Here is an 18,229-nt window from a genome sequence, read left to right on the forward strand (position 1 = left end):
GAAAACTAGGCAAAAAAACCAAAACAAAACAAAACAAAAACTAAGGCAGCCTTGCACTGGTGGCTTACACTGCTCAGGAAGCTGAGATCTGAGGACTGCGGTTCAAAGCCAGCCTGGGTACAAAAGTCTGTGAGACTCTTTTTTTTTTTGGCCAGTCCTGGGCCTTGAGCTCAGGGCCTGAGCACTGTCCTTGGGCTTTCTCAAGGTTAGAACTCTACCATTTCAGCCACAGCACCACTTCTGGCTTTTTTCTATGTATGTAGTACCTTGAGCTGAAGAGCTCAGGGATAGCACCCAGGCCCACCAGAGTTCAAGCCCCATCACACACACACACACACACACACACACACACACACACACACACACACACACACACACACACACACACACACACACACACACACACACACACACACACGGCAATTACTAACTTGAAAGATTTGAAAGTTCAGAAAATGCAATTTTTATATAACTTTGTCTTTACTGTGAATAACTTTCCATAGCAATATAAATAGTAACCTTTTAGATTATAGCATTCGTAGATTATAATGATCCATCTAACAGAGGGGTAATGTTTCAAGAGAACTAAAGCTAAGGCCTCATCTAGTACAGGTGTCAGCTGATAATGTCTAAGACTGACAACAAGCAAGAGAAATACACGGATTTAAAAAGCAAAGAGCTACAAGAACTACTAGTGACTAGGTCAGGGATAGCCCTAGGGAATGAGACTGCTTGTTTATTATATACAAATGCCAAACTTCCCCGTACATGTGTGCTTCTAAATAAATATTAAGACAACTCCTTACCCTTAATGTATACAATTTCCTGGCGCTTTGCCGGTGCTGGTAAGGACTCTGTGCCGTTTCTTATTCCTTGTTCCTTTATCCTCATCATGACTTAGTTTGTATGTTTTATAACAACAGGCATGTGATGTGACATTATATAAATTAGGGGCTGGTACTGATGTCCCCTTTGATCATCATGAACACAGATCAGACACTCCTGTTCCAAGTTCATGCAGCTTACTGTGCAGCTCGTGACTTGACGGGTGGGAGGGACTGGAAGGTCAGTGGCTGACACATGACCCTCTCTGTGACAGCCTTGCTGGACTGCGCAGCTCCAGTGACAGAGGCTCCTCGCCTTTCCTTGGACTTCAGCTGAACTAAAGCCTCTGAGCAGCACTCTCTCTGCCCCACCACCTTGTTTCCAGGCTGTATCTTCTGCTTGTTGTACCAGTTGTGCCTCAGGGGGCCTGTGTGAAACCTTTCACTGTCTTGACCCAGACAGTCCCATCTGAGGAGGAGGGCAGGAGTGGGGAGAGGTGGGCTTTTTCTTCTTCTGTCCAGACCTGTTGTTTCTCTGAACCTTCTTAGAAGAGTTGGGGGGGGCTGTCTCCCTTTTGTGTTTGGGGCATAAACGCGGCTACCGGGCACAGGTGGCGAGCTTGGAGCTCTTGTCTTGAGGGCAGAAGAAGCTGGGCAGTTACTGCCCATCTCCTGTTGGGCTGCCAGCTTTTTTTTGGGGGGGGGCAGGTCTGCAGGGAACAGTGATCTTGACTCCCAAGTGGCTTCAGGTGGCCTGGGGTCTTTGGCCTTGGGGATTTAAAACACACCCTCCACACTTCTGACGAGTGCCTTTCCAGTATATTCTGTCCCGTGTGGGCCATCGGTTAGTAAATTCTCCATCCACTGGACTGACTCGGCTCTCGGGTGTGGAAGCATCCTGATGTGCACTCTGAGTGTCTGCCTCCTGGGCTACCTCCCCAAACCCCATAAATGCCCATCTGTGCTGTCTAGTGTGGCCTTCCTTTCCAGGGGTGTTGTCTTTGGGCATCCATGTCGGAAGCAGCTACTGTATGTTCTTTAGCGGGGAGATCTGAGAAGGCTGAGGTCTCTAGCTCCCTCCGTGGGCCCCCTCTGCCCTCTTGTATCACCTCTTAAATTGAAAACCTTCCTGGGCCTCAGAGGCTTGAGGGAGTGGCTGAGTTCAGGTCTTGGGGAAAATGCCCTGTGGTAGGTGGCATTTCCCTGGGCCACAGAGAGCAGCAAAATGGCACCTCTGGCTTGAGGAGGAGGAAGATTGGTGCTTGCGTTTCATGCTTCACCTGCATCCTCCGAACCCCAGGGGTGACAGCACAGACTTCTTCAAGAAAAGCTTTCCCCACCAGGCCCAGGGCAGAAGCCTGGGTGCCTCAGGGAAGTGGAGAAAGGCGGAGCTCTCTTCTCACCTTGACTGTTTCACAGCTTTCTGGGGCCTGGGAAAGTTTCTGGAAGGAGAGGCCGTGGTGGTGTGGGGCAGCTCTGGAGAGGAGGGGAAGCTGGGACCTCGCTCGTGGCTGGGCTCATGGCATTGGGGGTGGCCTGGTGCCGCTGGACCCACTCAGCACAGGAAGTAGCTGGCTCCATCCCAATGGGGCTCAGGCTGCTACCAGCCCCTCACTGGCATGTTGATGTGGGCGCTTAGCAGGGGGGTGCTGAGGCCCTCACGGAGCACCAGTACCTAGGGAGAGGCATGGTGACAGAGGGTGACAATCTTAACTCGCCCCCACGCCACTGGTCTACGTGGACCTAACTTCAGGCTACCGAGGCAAAGCCGGAGGACACACCTGGACACCAACCCCACGCCCGACGCCCTCCCCAGAAGCTGGCTTGCCCTCTAAGAAGCAGAGGCGATGGCCTACCTTGATCATGTCCGAAAAGGGGGGGGGGGGGGGGGGGGGGGGGGGGGGGGGGGGGGGGGGGGGCTGAGCCCTGGCACCAGCAAGGGGACCTAGTTGGAGAATGAAGAGGAAAGAAGACCGGGCACCCTGCTTGGATGGTGCTAGACTTTCCAAAGCAGCACTGGCCAGGGTCTCGGCTGCATCTCAGGGCCGCTGGGGCTTGGGGGTGACCATGGCCCTGGTGAGCCAGTGTGCAGAGGAAACCAAAGCCGCATGGCATGTCTGGGGCCAAACCTGGATCCCAGCACTATGCAGTGTGCAGGCTCAAGGTCTCCATATTGCCGCCTGCCTGGGGCCCTGCTCTAGGGGCACAGTGGGCTTCCTTCCTGCAGAAGCAGTTAGGAAGCAGTTAGGGTGGGCTCTGGAGTACCTGGTCCTCAATGGCTCCACTGTTTTCCAGAACTCTCTGTGTGGTTCCCTGGAGCCTCTCAGGTTGGGAGAAAGACACGAGGCAGAAGCTGGGTGTCTTTCAGACACCCTTGCTGGGCTGAGCCGGGTCTTGAGCCGGAGAGCCAGACACTGCCCACTTTCCTACGTCAACCTGGTGGGGGTCTGGGGCGATCTAACTACAACTCTGTCCACCCCAGCTGCCACATCCCATGCCTGGGTGACAGGGTCCTCTGGTACCTTGAAGAAGGCCCGGGGCAGGGCATAAAGAGCCTCGTTGTACAGGAAGCAGACCAGCAGCCCCAGCAGGGGCCGGGCTGTGGAGGTATTCTGCAGGTGAAGTGTGAGCTTAAAGGTGGGGCCCAGACCTTGAACCTGCGGAGAGAGGGGTGGGGAGAGACCCTGGTCCTGCCTGCCTACCTCTTCATCAGGCCACCCCTCCAGCTTTTCCCATCTGCTTCACAAAACACACAGAACCCTGGGAAGTGCACAGGGGTCAGCAGAGGCCCAGAGAGGAGGAGGTTGATGGAGGATACTCCACAAGCCAGAGGCAGAGCTGAGCTGGGTCCTGACTCCCTACTGTGTGCTCACTGTTGCCCTAGCACCAGTTCTCCTGTCATTTGTATCTGGGTTCATGTGGGTTCCTCCTTAGCCCTGTGTCAGTCCATGTCTGGGGACACCTGGAGCCTGGGTCACGGTGGCCTTCTCTGTCCCAGGCGGTCAGTCCCATCGCCTCAGGTGCTGCGGCTAGAACCCCTTCAGGCTTTGGGGAAGAAAAGCCCCATGATCACTTCTTTGCCCCAAAATCTGGAAGCTTGTCTGGGTAGTACGGAACAGAGGCGCTGGGCAGGGTGACGACGACCTCTGTGGCCAGCTATTGGAGGTGGCACGGGAGAGCAAGCAGATTAGAGGTGCTCTTCCAGAAGGCATGGTGAGAAAAGGGCACAGGGGTTAGCTTGCCACTCACACGTGTGTGGCATGGAGGTCATACCTACTCTTGCCCACTGGCCCCGGCACCACACACACGCGCACTTACCACCGCGTGGAGCTTGAGTGGCTCCCGGTCCGTGGCTGACATGGGGCTCAGACTGGACTCGAGGGCCTGCACGTAGGCCCGGGCAGCTCGGAGGCGCAGAAGGTAGAGGTCTGTCTGGAAGGTCCGGTGCATGGCTGCAGAGGGGACACAGAGCGGAGACTAGCGCAGGGTGGGGGGCTCCTACTCAGGCTACTGTGGGGAGGGCCGCCTGAGGCTGGGAACTTGGGGACAGGAAAGGCCGAGGCCCTGTGGTCCAGCCTTAGGCAATACTGGATACTGCAGGCCATGATCTACTTTCAACACGCTGCTGCCTGGCTCCTTCCGTGCCATCCTCAAGGCCTGTGCTTCCCTGGCCTTGACCTTGGTTCTCTTCCCACCTCCCTCTTGTTCCCCACACCACCTAGGACCAGCCAAGGAGCAACAGTTGCCAGCCCGCAGCAGTGTCCACGCTGGACATTATTCACGACGGCCCCAGCAGCTTGTGGGGGTCCAATATTTGCCAAGTGGATATTATTGGTATATACAAAAGCTGAAAATTTTGCTTGTTTATTTTTGTGCCGGTCAGGGTCAGAGTCCTGAGCTTTTGGCTCAAGGCTAGCAGACAACTTGGGCTACAGCTCCACTTCCACATTTTTGCTGGTAAACTGGTGATGAGACTCTTGCAGTTCTCTGCCTAGGCTGGTTTTGACTCTGCATCCTCAGATGTCAGCCTCCTGAGTAGCTAGGATTATAGGTGTGAGCTATCAACACTCAGCAAACGCTTACAATTACCCTACAGAACTCTATTTTTTTTTCATACTTTATCTACTGTTTCACTTATCATTTCCAAGGTATTTTCTCTGTCCTCTTAATTTAGTCTTCAAACTGAAAAACAAGTCTGAGTAGGAACTTTTAGGATCTTAATTTAGTCTTGTGGTCTTAATTAAGGATATTGATTTAGTCTTAGGACTTTAATTAAGGATCTTAATTTAATTTCAAACAGAAAATCGGTTGAATTACTGTACTTTTCTGCTGAGCACCCATGCCAGATCCCCACCCCATGCAATGCATTGGAACTCAGCTAGGCATTTCCTGACTTTGGGACCTGACCTTTCTCTTCTGGTGTAAAGTCAAGGTTACCTTATGGGAACCTTGCTTGTTCCCCTGGTAAAATCCCTTACTCCTGGGGTGTGCTCCAGTACCCCATGAAAGAAACCTTTCTTCCACTGGCACACAACACATAGCCAGCCAGGTGGGCTGAGCTCCTAAGGCAGGGCCCAGCCTAACACAAGGCCTCTGGCATAATCATAGGGAGTAAATAAATGAATGAGCAGAAAAAAACTGAACAGGAGGCAGAATCCTTGATAATTTCTAGGTTTCCCCTGGAGAATTCCTGCATGTGGAAGTGACGGCCGCCTGTTTGAACTCCGAGGGCTCTCTGCTCATCCACGGACCTTCCGCCTCCAGGAGCAATTATTTGGAGGCATGTGGTCCTCCAAGTGGTCCCTTGGACTTCTAGAGGCCGCAGAGCTGCCTAGTTGGTCAAGGGCCCCGCTGCTCAGGGCCAGCTCTCGCCCAGCTGTCCCAGGTCCAGGTCTGAGTCTTACCGGTACCAGCTTCCCGCTCTCGTAGGGTCTGATCCACATAGAGTCGGGTCTTTCGGGGCACATCGAGTTTCATGGCCTGAGCCAGTGGGGGACCCACCTCTCCTGTCCCTTCTATAAACACTGCTGTTCGCTTCAGGATCTTGATGATCAGGCTACCGCCTGAGAAGTGAACAGATGAAAAGAGATTTGTCCTTTGGTCCTTCCTGGCTCTATTCCATCTCCCCATTCCCCAAACATGCAATTTCTTTTCTTTTCTTTCTTCTTTTTTTTTTTCCAGTCCTGAGGCTTGAACTCAGGGCCTGGTCATTATCCCTGGACGGGTTTTGCTCAAGGCTAGGGCTTTACCATTGAGACACAGCAGCTCTTTCAGCTTTTTTTCTGTGTATGTGGCACCAAGGAATTCAACCCATGGCTTCATGCATGCTAGGCGAGCATTCTACCACTAGGCTACACTCCCAGCCCTCAAGCAATTTCATAAAGAGCAATTTTCTATGTCTGTCTGCCTCACACAAGACTGATTCTACAAGGAGTGAAGCGTGTCTCCATGGTCTGTTACCATTAATGATCATTTAGCAGCTATTTCGTGCTGTTCCTGTGGCAGGTTCTGTGGATTCTGGCATGAACTGGACACCTGCCAGCCCTGGGTTTGGCCCTTAACCTGGTAAGGAGCTGCAGTAGTGGTCCAGGCCTGTGCAGGTCTAGCTTTCTAGACGTGGGTCCACCTGTGTATCAGCTCCACATCCTCCTCTTTTCCCAGCCTATCCCCCTCTCTCCAACTCCAATGCCAGCTTGGGTCCCCCACCTTTAGTGGTCATGATGAGGGTGTTGTCCTCTCGCCCATAGCGGCCGAAGCAAAGGCTGGTCACAGCATCCTATGTGAAGATAGCTGAGTTTAGTTAGGGAAACATCTTGGAGGAGAAAGAAGATTGGGTGTGTGTGTGTAGATCTTGTGAGGAAAAGCCTGGGACAGACTTGGAACTAGTTCCTCTATTTGCCATCTCCCCTTCAACGTTCCAGGGTAAACCTCACCAGTCCTTTCTTTGGAGGTAGTCTTCTAATCAGTCCCTAGCTGTCTCTGCTGCCTTTCAAAAACACGAAACTCCAACTAGGGGCATAATTCAACTGATTAAGTACCTGCTAGCAAGCACAAGGCCCTGAGTGCAAACCTTAGTACCAACAAAAGGAAGAGAAGATAATAGCACCCCTACACGTACAAACCTCTGATGGCTATTTTGTTGTTGTTGGTCATGAGGTTTGAACATTGGGCCTAAGCCTTGTCCCTGAGCTCTTTAGCTCAAGGCTATCACTCTACCACTTGAGCCACAGTGCCACTTCCCTCTAATGGCTTTTGTCCTCCTTGTCAACATATTTATAGCTTGTTACGTCATATCAGCCCTTCATTATCCACATTCTCCTCTTTACCTATCCACTTCTGCCCTCCCCGTACCCCAAGGCCCAAACCAGTTGCTTTCTGATTTTATATTGGGGCCCAAGACACACAAACATATAAACCGCCTTTACATCTGATATACTCTGAAATTTCTTAAGTTTTTCTTTTGTTTGATTTGGCATGGTTTTATCATTCGTGGAGCTTAAATTCAGGGTCTGGATGCTGGATGCTCTTTTGCACAAGGCTTGTGTTCTGCCATTTTAAGCCACAGCTCCACTTCCAGGTTTTAGATGGTTAACTGGAAATCAAAGTCTCATGGACTTTCCTGCCCAGGCTGGCTTTAAACCTCAATCCTCAGATCTCAGCCTCCTGAGCAGCTAGGATTACAGGCATGAGCCACCAATGCCTGGCTTTCTTGACTTTTAAAATGTTACTGATTACTCAATTTGGGTGTATATATGTATTCGGGGGGTGAAGGGGGTAGGGAGTATGAGGGTTTAAACTCAGGACCTGAGCATTGTCCCCTAAGCTTCTTTTGCTCAAGGATAGCAATCTATTACTTGAATCGTATCTCTACTTTTGTTTTTTTTCTCTGTTTAATTGGAGAGAAAAGTTTTAAGGACTTTCCTGCACAGGCTGGCTTCAAACTGTGATCCTCAGAGTAGCTAACATTACAGGCATGAGCCTTCAGTGCCTGGCTTTTTTCTCTTTGCCAGTCCTGGGGCTTGAACTCAGGGTTTGAGCACTGTTTCTGAGCTTCTTTTGTTCAAGGCTAGCACTCTACCACTTGAGCTACAGCACTACTTTCAGACTTTTCTGTTTGTATGATACTGAGGAATCAAACCCACAGCTTCATACATGCTAGGCCAGCACTCACTGAAACATATTCCCAGCCCCTGGCTTTTTTAAAAATCATAGTAATTCACTTGTTCATATATCATAGTCAAATTAACCTAATCTGTTGTTCTCTCTTTCCCCATCTACTCAGTTGATTGACTCACAAGTCAGCGGAGTGAAATCTCTGGTCAAAACCCATCAAAACTACCTGGATTTTTCTATCAAAAATCTTCCAATCTGGACACCAATGCTCACGCCTATAATCCTGGCTACTCAGGAGGCTGAGATCTAAGGATTTTCATTCAAGGCCAGCCTGGGCAGAAAAGTGCATGACAATTTTTTTTTCTGGTCAGTTGTGGGACTTGAACTCAGGGCCTACATGCTGTCCCTGAACATTGAGCTATAGCCCATTTCATTTTCTGCAGGTTAACTAGAGAAAAGAATCTCACAGACTTTCCAGCCTGGGCTGGAAAGCCGAGTCACTCAGCCTCCTGAGTGACCAGGATTTCAGGTGTGAGCCACTGATGCCTGTCCTGACACTTTTTTTTGTTTTTTTCTGCCAGTCCTGGGCTTGAGCTCAGGGCCTGAGCACTGTCCTAGGACTTTCTCAAGGCTAGAGCTCTACCACTTGAGCCTCAGCACCACTTCCGGCTTTTTTCTATGTATGTGGTACCAAGGAATCGAACCTGAGTCTTCATGCATGCTAGGCAAGCACTTTAACCACTAGGCCAAACTTCCAGCTCGGGGCCTCTGCCTTTCTAAGCAAATTATTCTACCACCTGAATCACACCCCTCAGTCCAACCAACATTTGGGTTTGTTTTGCAATGGGGATGAAACCCAGGGCCCGGGCATGCTAGGTAAGCACTGTCCACTGAGCGCCACCCCAGCTCTCCGCATACATTTCTGAGGGGTCAGGAGAGTGAGGTGAGGAGGAGCTGGGGCTCACCGGGGTGCGGATGACGTTGAGCAGGACCTTGTCGCGGTAGATGTGGACCTCGCCATTGGCCAGCCCTGCCATGACAGCCTGCAGGCCCCGCGAGTGCTGCTCCAGCAGGTTCATGGTCAGGATGGGGGCAGGCAGCTGCACCACCCACAGCTTTTTACCCTGGTGGGAAACAGCGGGTACTGCAGGAGGCTGGGGCTTCGAGGAGAAGGAAGGGGCATGGGAATGGCTGCCAGGCAACAGCCTGGGCCCACAGGGGAGGGGAGGACCTCGCCGGAAGCCATACCTTGTGGGTGAAGCCATGCAGGCTGTCTTGGGTGCTGCCTACCACCAGGACCTTGTGTACCCGAACAAGCCCCACGGGCTGGGCACTCAGCTCAATGACGTACTTGGGGCGTTTGGAGTCTCTGCAGAATAAAAATACAGCCATTTGGCTACAGAGAACCCTTTTTTCCACTGCGCTGGAGAATGCTCCTCCTCCTCTTCCTCTTCCTCCTCCTCCTAAGCCACAGGAACTGACCAAGGAAGCAGCCTGTCTGCAGGAGAAGTCCCTGGGCTGTTTCCACCTCTGCCATTGAGCAGATGTGGAGCTGGGATAACATTAAGTGTGTTTTCTAACCTTGTCCCCTCCCGTCTTTGCTGTGGTCACCTGTGTATGAGCCTGGCATTGACATGAGCTTTGCATGAACTCACCCTGGCCTCATGTGGCAGGGCCAGTGGACCTGGGCAGTTTATCATAAGATCCTATACTATGTGTGTGCATGCAGAGTTTTCAGCTCCCTCACCTCCTCATCTTAGTTTCCACCATCCAGAAAGCAGAGATTTCTGTCTACAATCACCACTCACTCTTCTTCAGGCCAATATCATGGCTCCTCTGAGGATTAAGATGTGCCCCTCTCCTCCCCCAGCCTCTGGGGCCTCCTCCACTCAGAGAGGTGTTGTTTTGTTTTGTCTTTTTTTTTTTTTTTAAGACAGGGTCTTGATATGTTGTGGAATTGAGTAATCTTCCTGCTTCAGCCCCCTGACCGGTGGGAATATTACAGGCCTTTGCCATCACACCTAACCACAGTAATTAAATATATATACATGTTTATATATTCCATCATTCCACTGATTAAAATCCCAGAGTAGACAGACACAGGTGGCTCATGCCTATAATCCTAGCTATTCAGGATTCTGAGATCTGAAGATTGCTGCTCAATGCTAGCCCAGGCAGGGAAGTCTATGAGACTCTTATCTCCAATTAACCACCAAAAAAACCAGCTAAAGGGCAGCACCTAGGCATTGAGTTTAAGCCTCAGTAGCAGTACAAAATAAGTAATGTACAGACTATCAAACTAATACTAAAGTACTGCATACACTATAAAGCCATGTAATAAATACTAGCATTTCTGTTCCTTCCACCTTGTGACAGCACACACTGTTCAAGCATTAACACCCTGCTGTGGGGCTTTTGCTTTGCTAGCTCCCATCTCAGAAGCTTTCAGATAGTCTACACTCACTGGCTCCGGCTCTTTGAAAAAATTCTCAGCTCTAGCCCAGTGCTGGTGGCTCATGCCTGCAATCTTAGTTTCTCAGGAGGTTGAGCTCTGAGGATCAGTTCAAAGCTAGCTGGGGCAGAATATTCCCCCTGAGCCTCTTATCTCCAATTAACCATCAGAAAATGGGAGTGGAACTGTGGCTCCAAGCGGTAGATCACAAGCCTTAAGTGAAAAAGCTCAGGGGTGGTGCCCGGGCTCTGAGTTCAAGCCCCAAGAGTGACCCAAAAGAGAACAACAACAACAACAACAAAAAGCTCAGCTCTTTTTATCCCCAAGTTTCAGCTCGAAAAGCTCCTGGCTCATCCTGCGAACTCTGGAAACTACCAGCTTTCCCACACTATGACGTAGCTACCTTCTCAGGATATAGATGTTTCCATTGCGGCAGGCGGCTGCAAGCCGGAACTCCACATCGAATTGGCCAGAAACCTCCAGGAAGACAGGGACACCAGGGATGTTCATCTGCAAAGAAAGGGCTCAAACACCTTGACTCCTCAAGGCCACGCTCCCTCCCTCCCTCCCTCGTGAGCATGTCCCTTGTATGGAGTCCTAATCTCATTCACTCACTGTTCTAAAGGGTAAAACACCCTTCAGGGTTTTTCTCAGGAGGCTGAGATCTGAAATTAGCCAGGGCTGGAAAGTCCCTGAGCCTCTTTTCTCCAATTAATCAGCAGAAAACTAGAAGAGAAGCTATGGCTCAAAGTAGTGCTGACCTTGAGCAACAAAATTCAGGGACAGTGCCCAGACCTTGAGTCTAAGCCCCAGGACCAACCAGCACAAACCATAACAAAACCCTTTAGTTTATATCAAAGTGCTGCTTAGAGGATGCACGGTCAGAAATACTTAAATAAGCACACAAAGATACTGGGCAAAGAAGATGACTTCAGTGAAATTAGTAATAGTGGAAAACTGAAAACAACTGAATGTATTCCAGGACAGAGTAAATATCATCTATATGTGATACATCTATGTAATGGGTGTATGTGGCCTTTACAATGCTAATGTGGTTTTATAGATATGGGAAGACACTGATAATACACCATGGTAGGAGAGGAACAAGTCATATGATCCTACTTTTATACGGATATTTCTATAAAGTTATATTTGTATAAAATCATTAAACCATCCATCCATGAAAATGCCTTAAAGGATTAAACTTTGATGATAGCCATCCACAGATGAGGATGGTATTTAGGGACATCTTTCTTTTCCTTTCCTTTCACGCGTGAGTGTGTGTGTGTGTGTGTGCGTGTGTGTGTGCTGGACTTGAATTCGGGATCTGAGTACTCTCTCTCAGCTTTTTGGTCAAGGCTAGGGAAACACCACGTGGGCTCCACTTCTGGCTTTTTGGTGGTTAACTGGAGATAAGAGTGAGCTAGCTCTGAACCTTGCTCCTCAGATCTCAGCCTCCTGACCTGTTAGGATTACAGGTGGAAGCTACCAGTGCTTGGCATGTTTTCTACGTGTTTTGTACGTGTTTATTTACAGTTTCTAATTTTTTTTCTACAATGAGGGTCGGGAGCGTGGCCTAGTAGTAGAGTGCTTGCTTAGTATGCATGAAGCCCTGGGTTCGATTCCTTAGTACTACATACACAAAAAAGCAGGAAGTGGTGCTGTGGCTCAAGTGGTAGAGCTCTAGCCTTGAGAAAGCCCAAGGACAGTGCTTAGGCCCTCAGTTCAAACCCCAGGAAAAGATTTTTTTAAATTAATTTTTCTACAATGAATGCATATTGCTTAGAACTAGCTGGAATCATAGTGAGAGAATGCAGTGTGGGTCTTGCTCAGGGATAGACTTGACACTGACCTTGGCCAAAATTGTGAAGGCCTCAGGGTCAAGCACGAGTAGCTCCTTGTTCTCAGTGCCTAGGACCAGGCAGGATATGGCGTCCTTGTCAGCCAGGTTCTTCTTCAGAGTGGTCATGGTGGTGATGACAGTCTGCAGAAGGACTCCAGGGGTGACTGAAGGAACACCCCATCATTTCCCCAGATACCCTCCCCGCCCCATGCCACAGAGGGAATTGAGAGGGCAGAGGAGGATGAGGAAGAATAAACAAAGTGTTTAATTGTAACAAGTGTAACTACCTAAGAAATGAACATCATTTCAAGTCACTTAGGAGCTATCCTTCTGATAAAAACCAATGTCGTCTTTAAAAACACACATTTTAAATTAAGACTCAGTGACATGGAAAATGCTCCCAATGGAAGGGAAAGAACAGGCAAAATGTTAATATAATCTCGGTTTCAAAACAACACGAGGGCTGGGAGTTTTGCCTAGTGGTAGAGTGCTTGCCTAGCATGCAAGACTGGGGTTCGATTCCTTGGTACCACATACATAGAAAAAGCCAGAAGTGGTACTGTGACTCAAGTGGTAGAGCTCTAGCTTTGAGAAAGTCCAAGGACAGTGCTCAGGTCCTGAGCTCAAGCCCAGGTCTGGAAAACAAACAAACAAACAAACAAAACACATGAACAGGCCAGGCACTGGCAGCTCACCATCTGTAATCCTAATTACTCAGGAAGCTGAGATCTGAGGATTGCGGTATAAAGCCATCCCGGGCAGAAAAGTCCATGAGGCTCTTATCTCCAATAAACTACTCAGAAAAAAATCCTGGAAGCAGTGCTGTGGTCCGAGTGGTAGAGTGTTAGTCTTAAGCAAAAGAAGCTCAGGGACAGTATCCAGGCCCTGAGTCCCAGAACTGGCACAAAACAAGCGAACATACAAATATGCTAGAAGGCCATGTCCTCAAACACAAGCACTGGAGTTTTCCTCAAATTTTTAGTGGGCCCATGTTCTTTTTGTAATAATAACTGAACATCAAAACAGGGCTTGGGCATTGTCCCTGAGCCTCTTCGTGCTCAAGGCTAGTGCTCTATCACCTGAACTACAGCTCCACTTCTGGCTTTTTCTGTGTAGTTTATTGGAGATAAGATTCTGATGGACTTTACTGCCCAGACTGGTGTTGAACTATGATCCTCAGGTCTCAGCCTCCTGAATAGGTAGAATTATAGGCATGAGCCCCTGGAGCCTGGCTAGGGATGTCCTTTTAAAGGAAATTTCCCCTATGGAAATTAGTAGAATAAAAAGGTTTCTCAGCCGGATGCCATGGCTCACACCTGTAATCCTAGATACTCAGGAGGCTGAGATCTGAGGATCTCAGTTCAAAGCCAGCCTGGGCACTAAAGAACCTGAGAATCTTATCTTCAATTAACCACTAGAAAACAGGAAGTGAGGCTGTGGTTCAAGGGGTAGGGCAGTAGCCTTGAGCTGAAGAGCTCAGGGTCAGCACCCAGGACCAGAGTTCAAGCCCCAGGATCAAAAAGAAAGTTTCTCTTTTTCTTTCTTTCCTTTTTTTTTTTTTTTTTTTTTGGCTGGTCCTGGGGCTTGAGCTCAGGGCCTGGGCACTGTCCTTGAGCTATCCCAAAGATATCTCTCTACCACTTGAGCCACAGCACCAGTTGGGGCTTTTTCTGTGTATGTGGGTGGTACTGAGGAATCAAACTCAGGGCTTTGTACACACTAGGCAAGCACTTGGACCCATATGTTTCCCAGCTGAAGTGGGAATTACCTGCCGTGTGATAGGCTTGGACTTGTGCTGGTTCACAAACGCCTCCATTTCACTCAGGTCCAGCTGGAGAAATCTGGACAACACAGGAAACAGACACCTGTAAGCCCAGCCCAGCTGCCCTGGGGTGGGCCTGTCTGCAGCCATGCTCCCCCCATCCCACACATACCTGCACAGGGCTCTTACCTGAGTGACTGTACAGACAAAGGCACCTCTGCCTTCTCCCTGCAAGGAGAGTGGCCAGCATGGCAGGTTTAGAGGAATGAAGCCTTGGGGCGTGAGAGGTGAGGTTAGGGATAAAGTAGTGGGGGAGAGGGGGCAGGGTAAGCCGGTTCTCACCGGATGCTCTCCAGCATCTCCTTTAGGGTTAAGGGGTCGATTTGGTCCTGTGACAGGAAAGAAAGAAGGGCCTGTGAGCCACAGAACCCATGTTGTCAGGGGCCTTTACACTTCTTTTTCCCTTTCCATTTCCCTCCCAACCTTCCTCAGCCCTGAGCCCCAAGCCCTTGATCTGAATGGAGCCGCAGGTCCAGGACTTTGCATGTTACCCTCTTTATCCATGCATTCCCCAACACCTCCTTGCTCTTACTGCTTCCAGCCCTGTCCCCAGTCCTGCAGGCTCCTTCATTCTCTGGTGGCCCTGCCCCTACAGACAGGCAGAAGAGGTGGAGCTCAAAACGGCCTGACTCAGGGACTGAGCACAGCACCTCGCCCTGAAGGGTCACCACTGCTGTTGCTGGACAGGAGTCATGGTCTACCTCTCCCTAGTGGGAGCCGCTCCTCTAACTGGGCCTGGCTGTCCTTACCCAGCGGCAGCCATCTTTGCCTTCTGGATCCCATCTCCTGTGTTACTGACCTCCTTCGCTTGATTCCAAAGGTCTTGTTCCACAGGGTTTGGAGGCAACTGAGGCAGACTGAACTTGAAGTAGGGTCTCAGATTCTTATATACATAGACACATGGGCCTGAAGCAATTGCGAGGGCTGGAGTCCGGGGCTCATGTTGCTCCATGAGGAGGGTGGCGGCGGCAGTGGGCAGGGAAGGCAGCGGGCTTTCCGTCAGCACCGTTGGTCCTTTGAACACCTTCAGGCGGGGCTGCTGCTCACCCGGGCCGAGATCACCCACCACCAGCTGTAAGGAGAACGCCTCTCACTTGGCTTTTTGCTGCACTTAATTCACCCTCACACCAACCAAGACGTTTCCATCAGCGTTACAAGCCATGTACTCTCCTACGTGAAGCTAATGAAACCTTTGTGAACGTATTCCCAATGGGAACGCTTACCTCATGCCATACATGACAAAGTCAAACGAGACTGAATTACAGAATCGGGTAAGTGCATCCACACTTGTGATCCTATTCAGGAGGAGATCTGAGGATTTAGGTTCAAAGCCAGCCCAGGCAGGAAACTCAGGTGAGATTCATTGTATTTTTGGTTGGTTGTGGGGCTTGAACTCGAGCCTGGGTGCTGTCCTTGAGCTCTTCGGCTCAAGGCTATTGCCCTATCCATTGAGCCATAGCACCACTTCCATTTTCTTTTCTTTTGCCAGTCCTGGGGCTTGAACTCAGGACCTGAGCACTGTTCTTGGGCTTCTACAAGGCGATCACTCCACCACTTGAGCCAAAGCACCACTTCCAGCTTTTTCTTTGTATGTGGTACAGAGGTCTTTGCACATACTAGGCAAGCTCTCTACCGCTAGGCCAAACCCTCAGGTGAGATTCTTATCTCCAGTCAACCCTCAAAGATCCAGAAGTAGAGCTGTGGTTCAAGTAGTAGAGCATTTCCCTGGAGCACAAAAGCTCAGGGACAATGCCCAGTCCCTGAGTTCAAGTATCAGGCAGGACTGGCACACACACACTGGTGCACATGCACACACACGCACGTATGCACACGCACACACAAAGCCAGAAGTGGAGCTATGGTTGAAGGGGTAGAGCATCAGCCTTGGGCACAAAGCTAATGGAGAGCACTGAGTCCCTGAGTTAAAGCCCCAATACTGGCATGTACAAAAGAAAATCATCATTCTTCCTCATCTTTTTATTTTTTGGCCACTACAGTGGCTTGAATTCAGGACCTGGCACGGTCTCTGAGTTTTTTGTTTTATTTTGTTTTTTGCCAGTTGTGGGCTTGAGCTCAGGGCCTGAGCACTGTCCTTGGATTTTCTCAAGGTTACAGCTCTACCGCTCGAGCCTCAGCACCACTTCCGGCTTTTTTTATGTATGTGGTACCAAGGAATCAAACCTGGGTCTTCATGCATGCTTGGCCAGCACTCTACTACTAGGCCAAACTCCTGGCCGGTCTCTGATATTTTTGCTCAAGGCTAATGCTCTATCACTTGAGCCACAGCTATATGTCCAGCTTTCTGCTGGTTAATTGGAGATAAGAGTCTCATAGACTTTCCTGCATAGGTTGGCTTCAAACAGTGACCCTTAGATCTCATTTTCCTTGAGTTGCTAGGATTGTAGGTGTGAGCCACTGGCACCCTGTCATCTATTCCTTCTAGATAAACATAAAACTCAAGCCAGGTGTGGCAGATACCTGTAATGTCAGCTAATGTAGAGGTGGAGATTGGGATAGTGGGTTGAGATCGGGCTAGGCAAAAAGTTAGCCAACCATCCTCCCTTATCTCAACAAAAACATGTGTAGGACTTGTAGAGTGTTCTTGTTTAGAAAGAGCAAACAAGGTTCTGAATGCAAACCCCAGTAACACACACACACACACACAGGGTGGCAAGGGTCATCCCAATTACTTTGGAAACAGAGAATTATGGTCCAAGCTGTACAAAGGAAAAAACAAGAGATGCTACTGAAACAAACAAAATCTAGGAGCTTGGCTTAAGTGGCACAGTACCAAGAGTGAGTTCCTGAGTTCAAAGCCTGGTACAGAAGAACAAGACAAATACTCCCACTTTACTTTTCCCTCCAGACCCTCATGCGCACAGGATTCACTTTACCCTTTTAGCAAAAAAAGAATCGGGTCAAGATATCTAAGTTAGGAAGCTCTGCATGTGTGGAGTCTCTAGAAAGGTGCGGTGGTGGTGGTTCTGCAGCCACTTTCTAAGTGAAACACGGGATTCAAGGTTGAGTTTATTTTTTCCTCCAGTCCCCGTGAATTCTCGGAGCCAGCGGGCCGTGTCCCTGGCGGCTGCTCTCCCCCGCCCCGCTCAGCGCAGGCCGCTTACCTTGTACTCGCCATCCCCGTGCAAATCTGCTAAGGCTGGAAGACACGAAAGGGCCAGGCGCGGTTCTCAGAACCCCGAGGGTCACCGCGGGACCCCGGCCCGGGGCTCCCGACACTCACCCAGGCAGGCCGAGAAGGTGTGGATGTTGGCCAGCGGGTCGTCGTGCGCGTCCAGCCATTTCGAACTGGCCTCGTCACTGCAGGGGGGGGCAGAGTTGGGGACCGCGCCTCCCGGGAGCGGGGGCGGGCGGCGGGAGCGGGGGCGCGCGGCGGGAGGGGGGCGCGCGGCGGGAGGGCGGGCGCGCGGCGGGAGCGGGGCGGATCCGAGCCCGAGCGGCCGCACGGATCGCCCGCCGGGGTCCCGGCCCGGGGTCCCCCCCGCCCCCCCCCCCGGCGACTCCGGCGGGCGCTGCCGGCGCTACCTCGGGGAGCCCTAGAAGGAGTCCCCGCGCCCCGGCACGTGTGGGAGGGAGACTGAGAACCCGAGGCTTCACCTCTGAACGCCGCTGGGGTCGGCATCCGGGGGGGACGCGGCGGCCATCTTCCTCGCCGTTGCCTGGGCAACCCGCCCCGCCCCGCCGCGCGCGCCCCGCGCGGCCCCCCTCCGGGTGGGCACCGGGAAAGGCGCAGCACCAAGGTTCCGGGCCGAGGTCGCACGGCCCGCCGGGGCCGAGGACTGCCCAGAAAGAAGGCTTCGTCCTCACCGCTGACTCCTCTCGGCCTGGCCGTCTGCTGTCTACACTCAGAGATGCGAACTCGAGTGACGGGCGAAGGGGAGGGCCCCGGACGAGGCTGACCGGCTCGCCTTGTAAGCCGCTGTGCCAGTCCTGGGCTTGAGCTCAGGGCCTGAGCACTGTCCTTGGACTTTCTCAAGGCTAGAGCTCTACCACTTGAGCCTCAGCACCATTTCCGGCTTTTTTCTATGTGTGTGGTACCCAGGAATCGAACCGGGGTCTTCATGCATGCTAGGCAAACTCCCAGCCCCTCCTGAATAGTTTTTAATCCTCGCGCATGCTGGGACTGTGCAGCCTCCTTTAGAGAGGAGGGCAAAATC

At 51.0% G+C, this 18,229-nt stretch overlaps 1 protein-coding gene across 1 annotated transcript; it reads right to left on the minus strand.

Annotated features, from left to right (window-relative positions):
• Positions 1 to 1,022: 1,022 nt before the first annotated feature.
• Positions 1,023 to 17,735, minus strand: Bbs1 (Bardet-Biedl syndrome 1). The gene is made up of 20 exons (XM_090349141.1): positions 17,670 to 17,735; positions 17,296 to 17,372; positions 17,177 to 17,211; positions 14,854 to 15,126; positions 14,337 to 14,383; positions 14,184 to 14,222; positions 14,001 to 14,073; positions 12,242 to 12,373; positions 10,793 to 10,899; positions 9,186 to 9,306; positions 8,903 to 9,061; positions 6,531 to 6,600; positions 5,729 to 5,887; positions 4,143 to 4,276; positions 3,347 to 3,481; positions 2,739 to 2,769; positions 2,681 to 2,697; positions 2,440 to 2,499; positions 2,228 to 2,340; positions 1,023 to 1,293 (listed from the first exon to the last, which is right to left on the minus strand). Exons 1-20 carry the CDS (start codon positions 17,714 to 17,716, stop codon positions 1,023 to 1,025), a joined length of 2,100 nt encoding a protein of 699 aa, XP_090205267.1. The 5' UTR covers positions 17,717 to 17,735.
• Between the last annotated feature and the right edge of the window lie 494 nt (positions 17,736 to 18,229).

The sequence above is a fragment of the Megascapheus bottae genome, chromosome 16, assembly GCF_031878675.1.
Source record: "Megascapheus bottae isolate mThoBot1 chromosome 16, mThoBot2.hap1, whole genome shotgun sequence".
NCBI classification, from domain to species: Eukaryota; Metazoa; Chordata; class Mammalia; order Rodentia; family Geomyidae; genus Megascapheus; species Megascapheus bottae.

Excerpts from the sequence above, each read along its gene's own strand:
- Bbs1 (XM_090349141.1), bottom strand. The coding sequence starts at position 17,716 with ATGGCCGCCGCGTCCCCCCCGGATGCCGACCCCAGCGGCGTTCAGAG. Across the intron at positions 14,223-14,336 it reads GAGATGCTGGAGAGCATCCG|GGAGAAGGCAGAGGTGCCTT; the intron begins GTGAGAACCGGC and ends CTCTCCTTGCAG. Across the intron at positions 4,277-5,728 it reads AGAGCGGGAAGCTGGTACCG|CCATGCACCGGACCTTCCAG; the intron begins GTAAGACTCAGA and ends TCCCCTCTGCAG.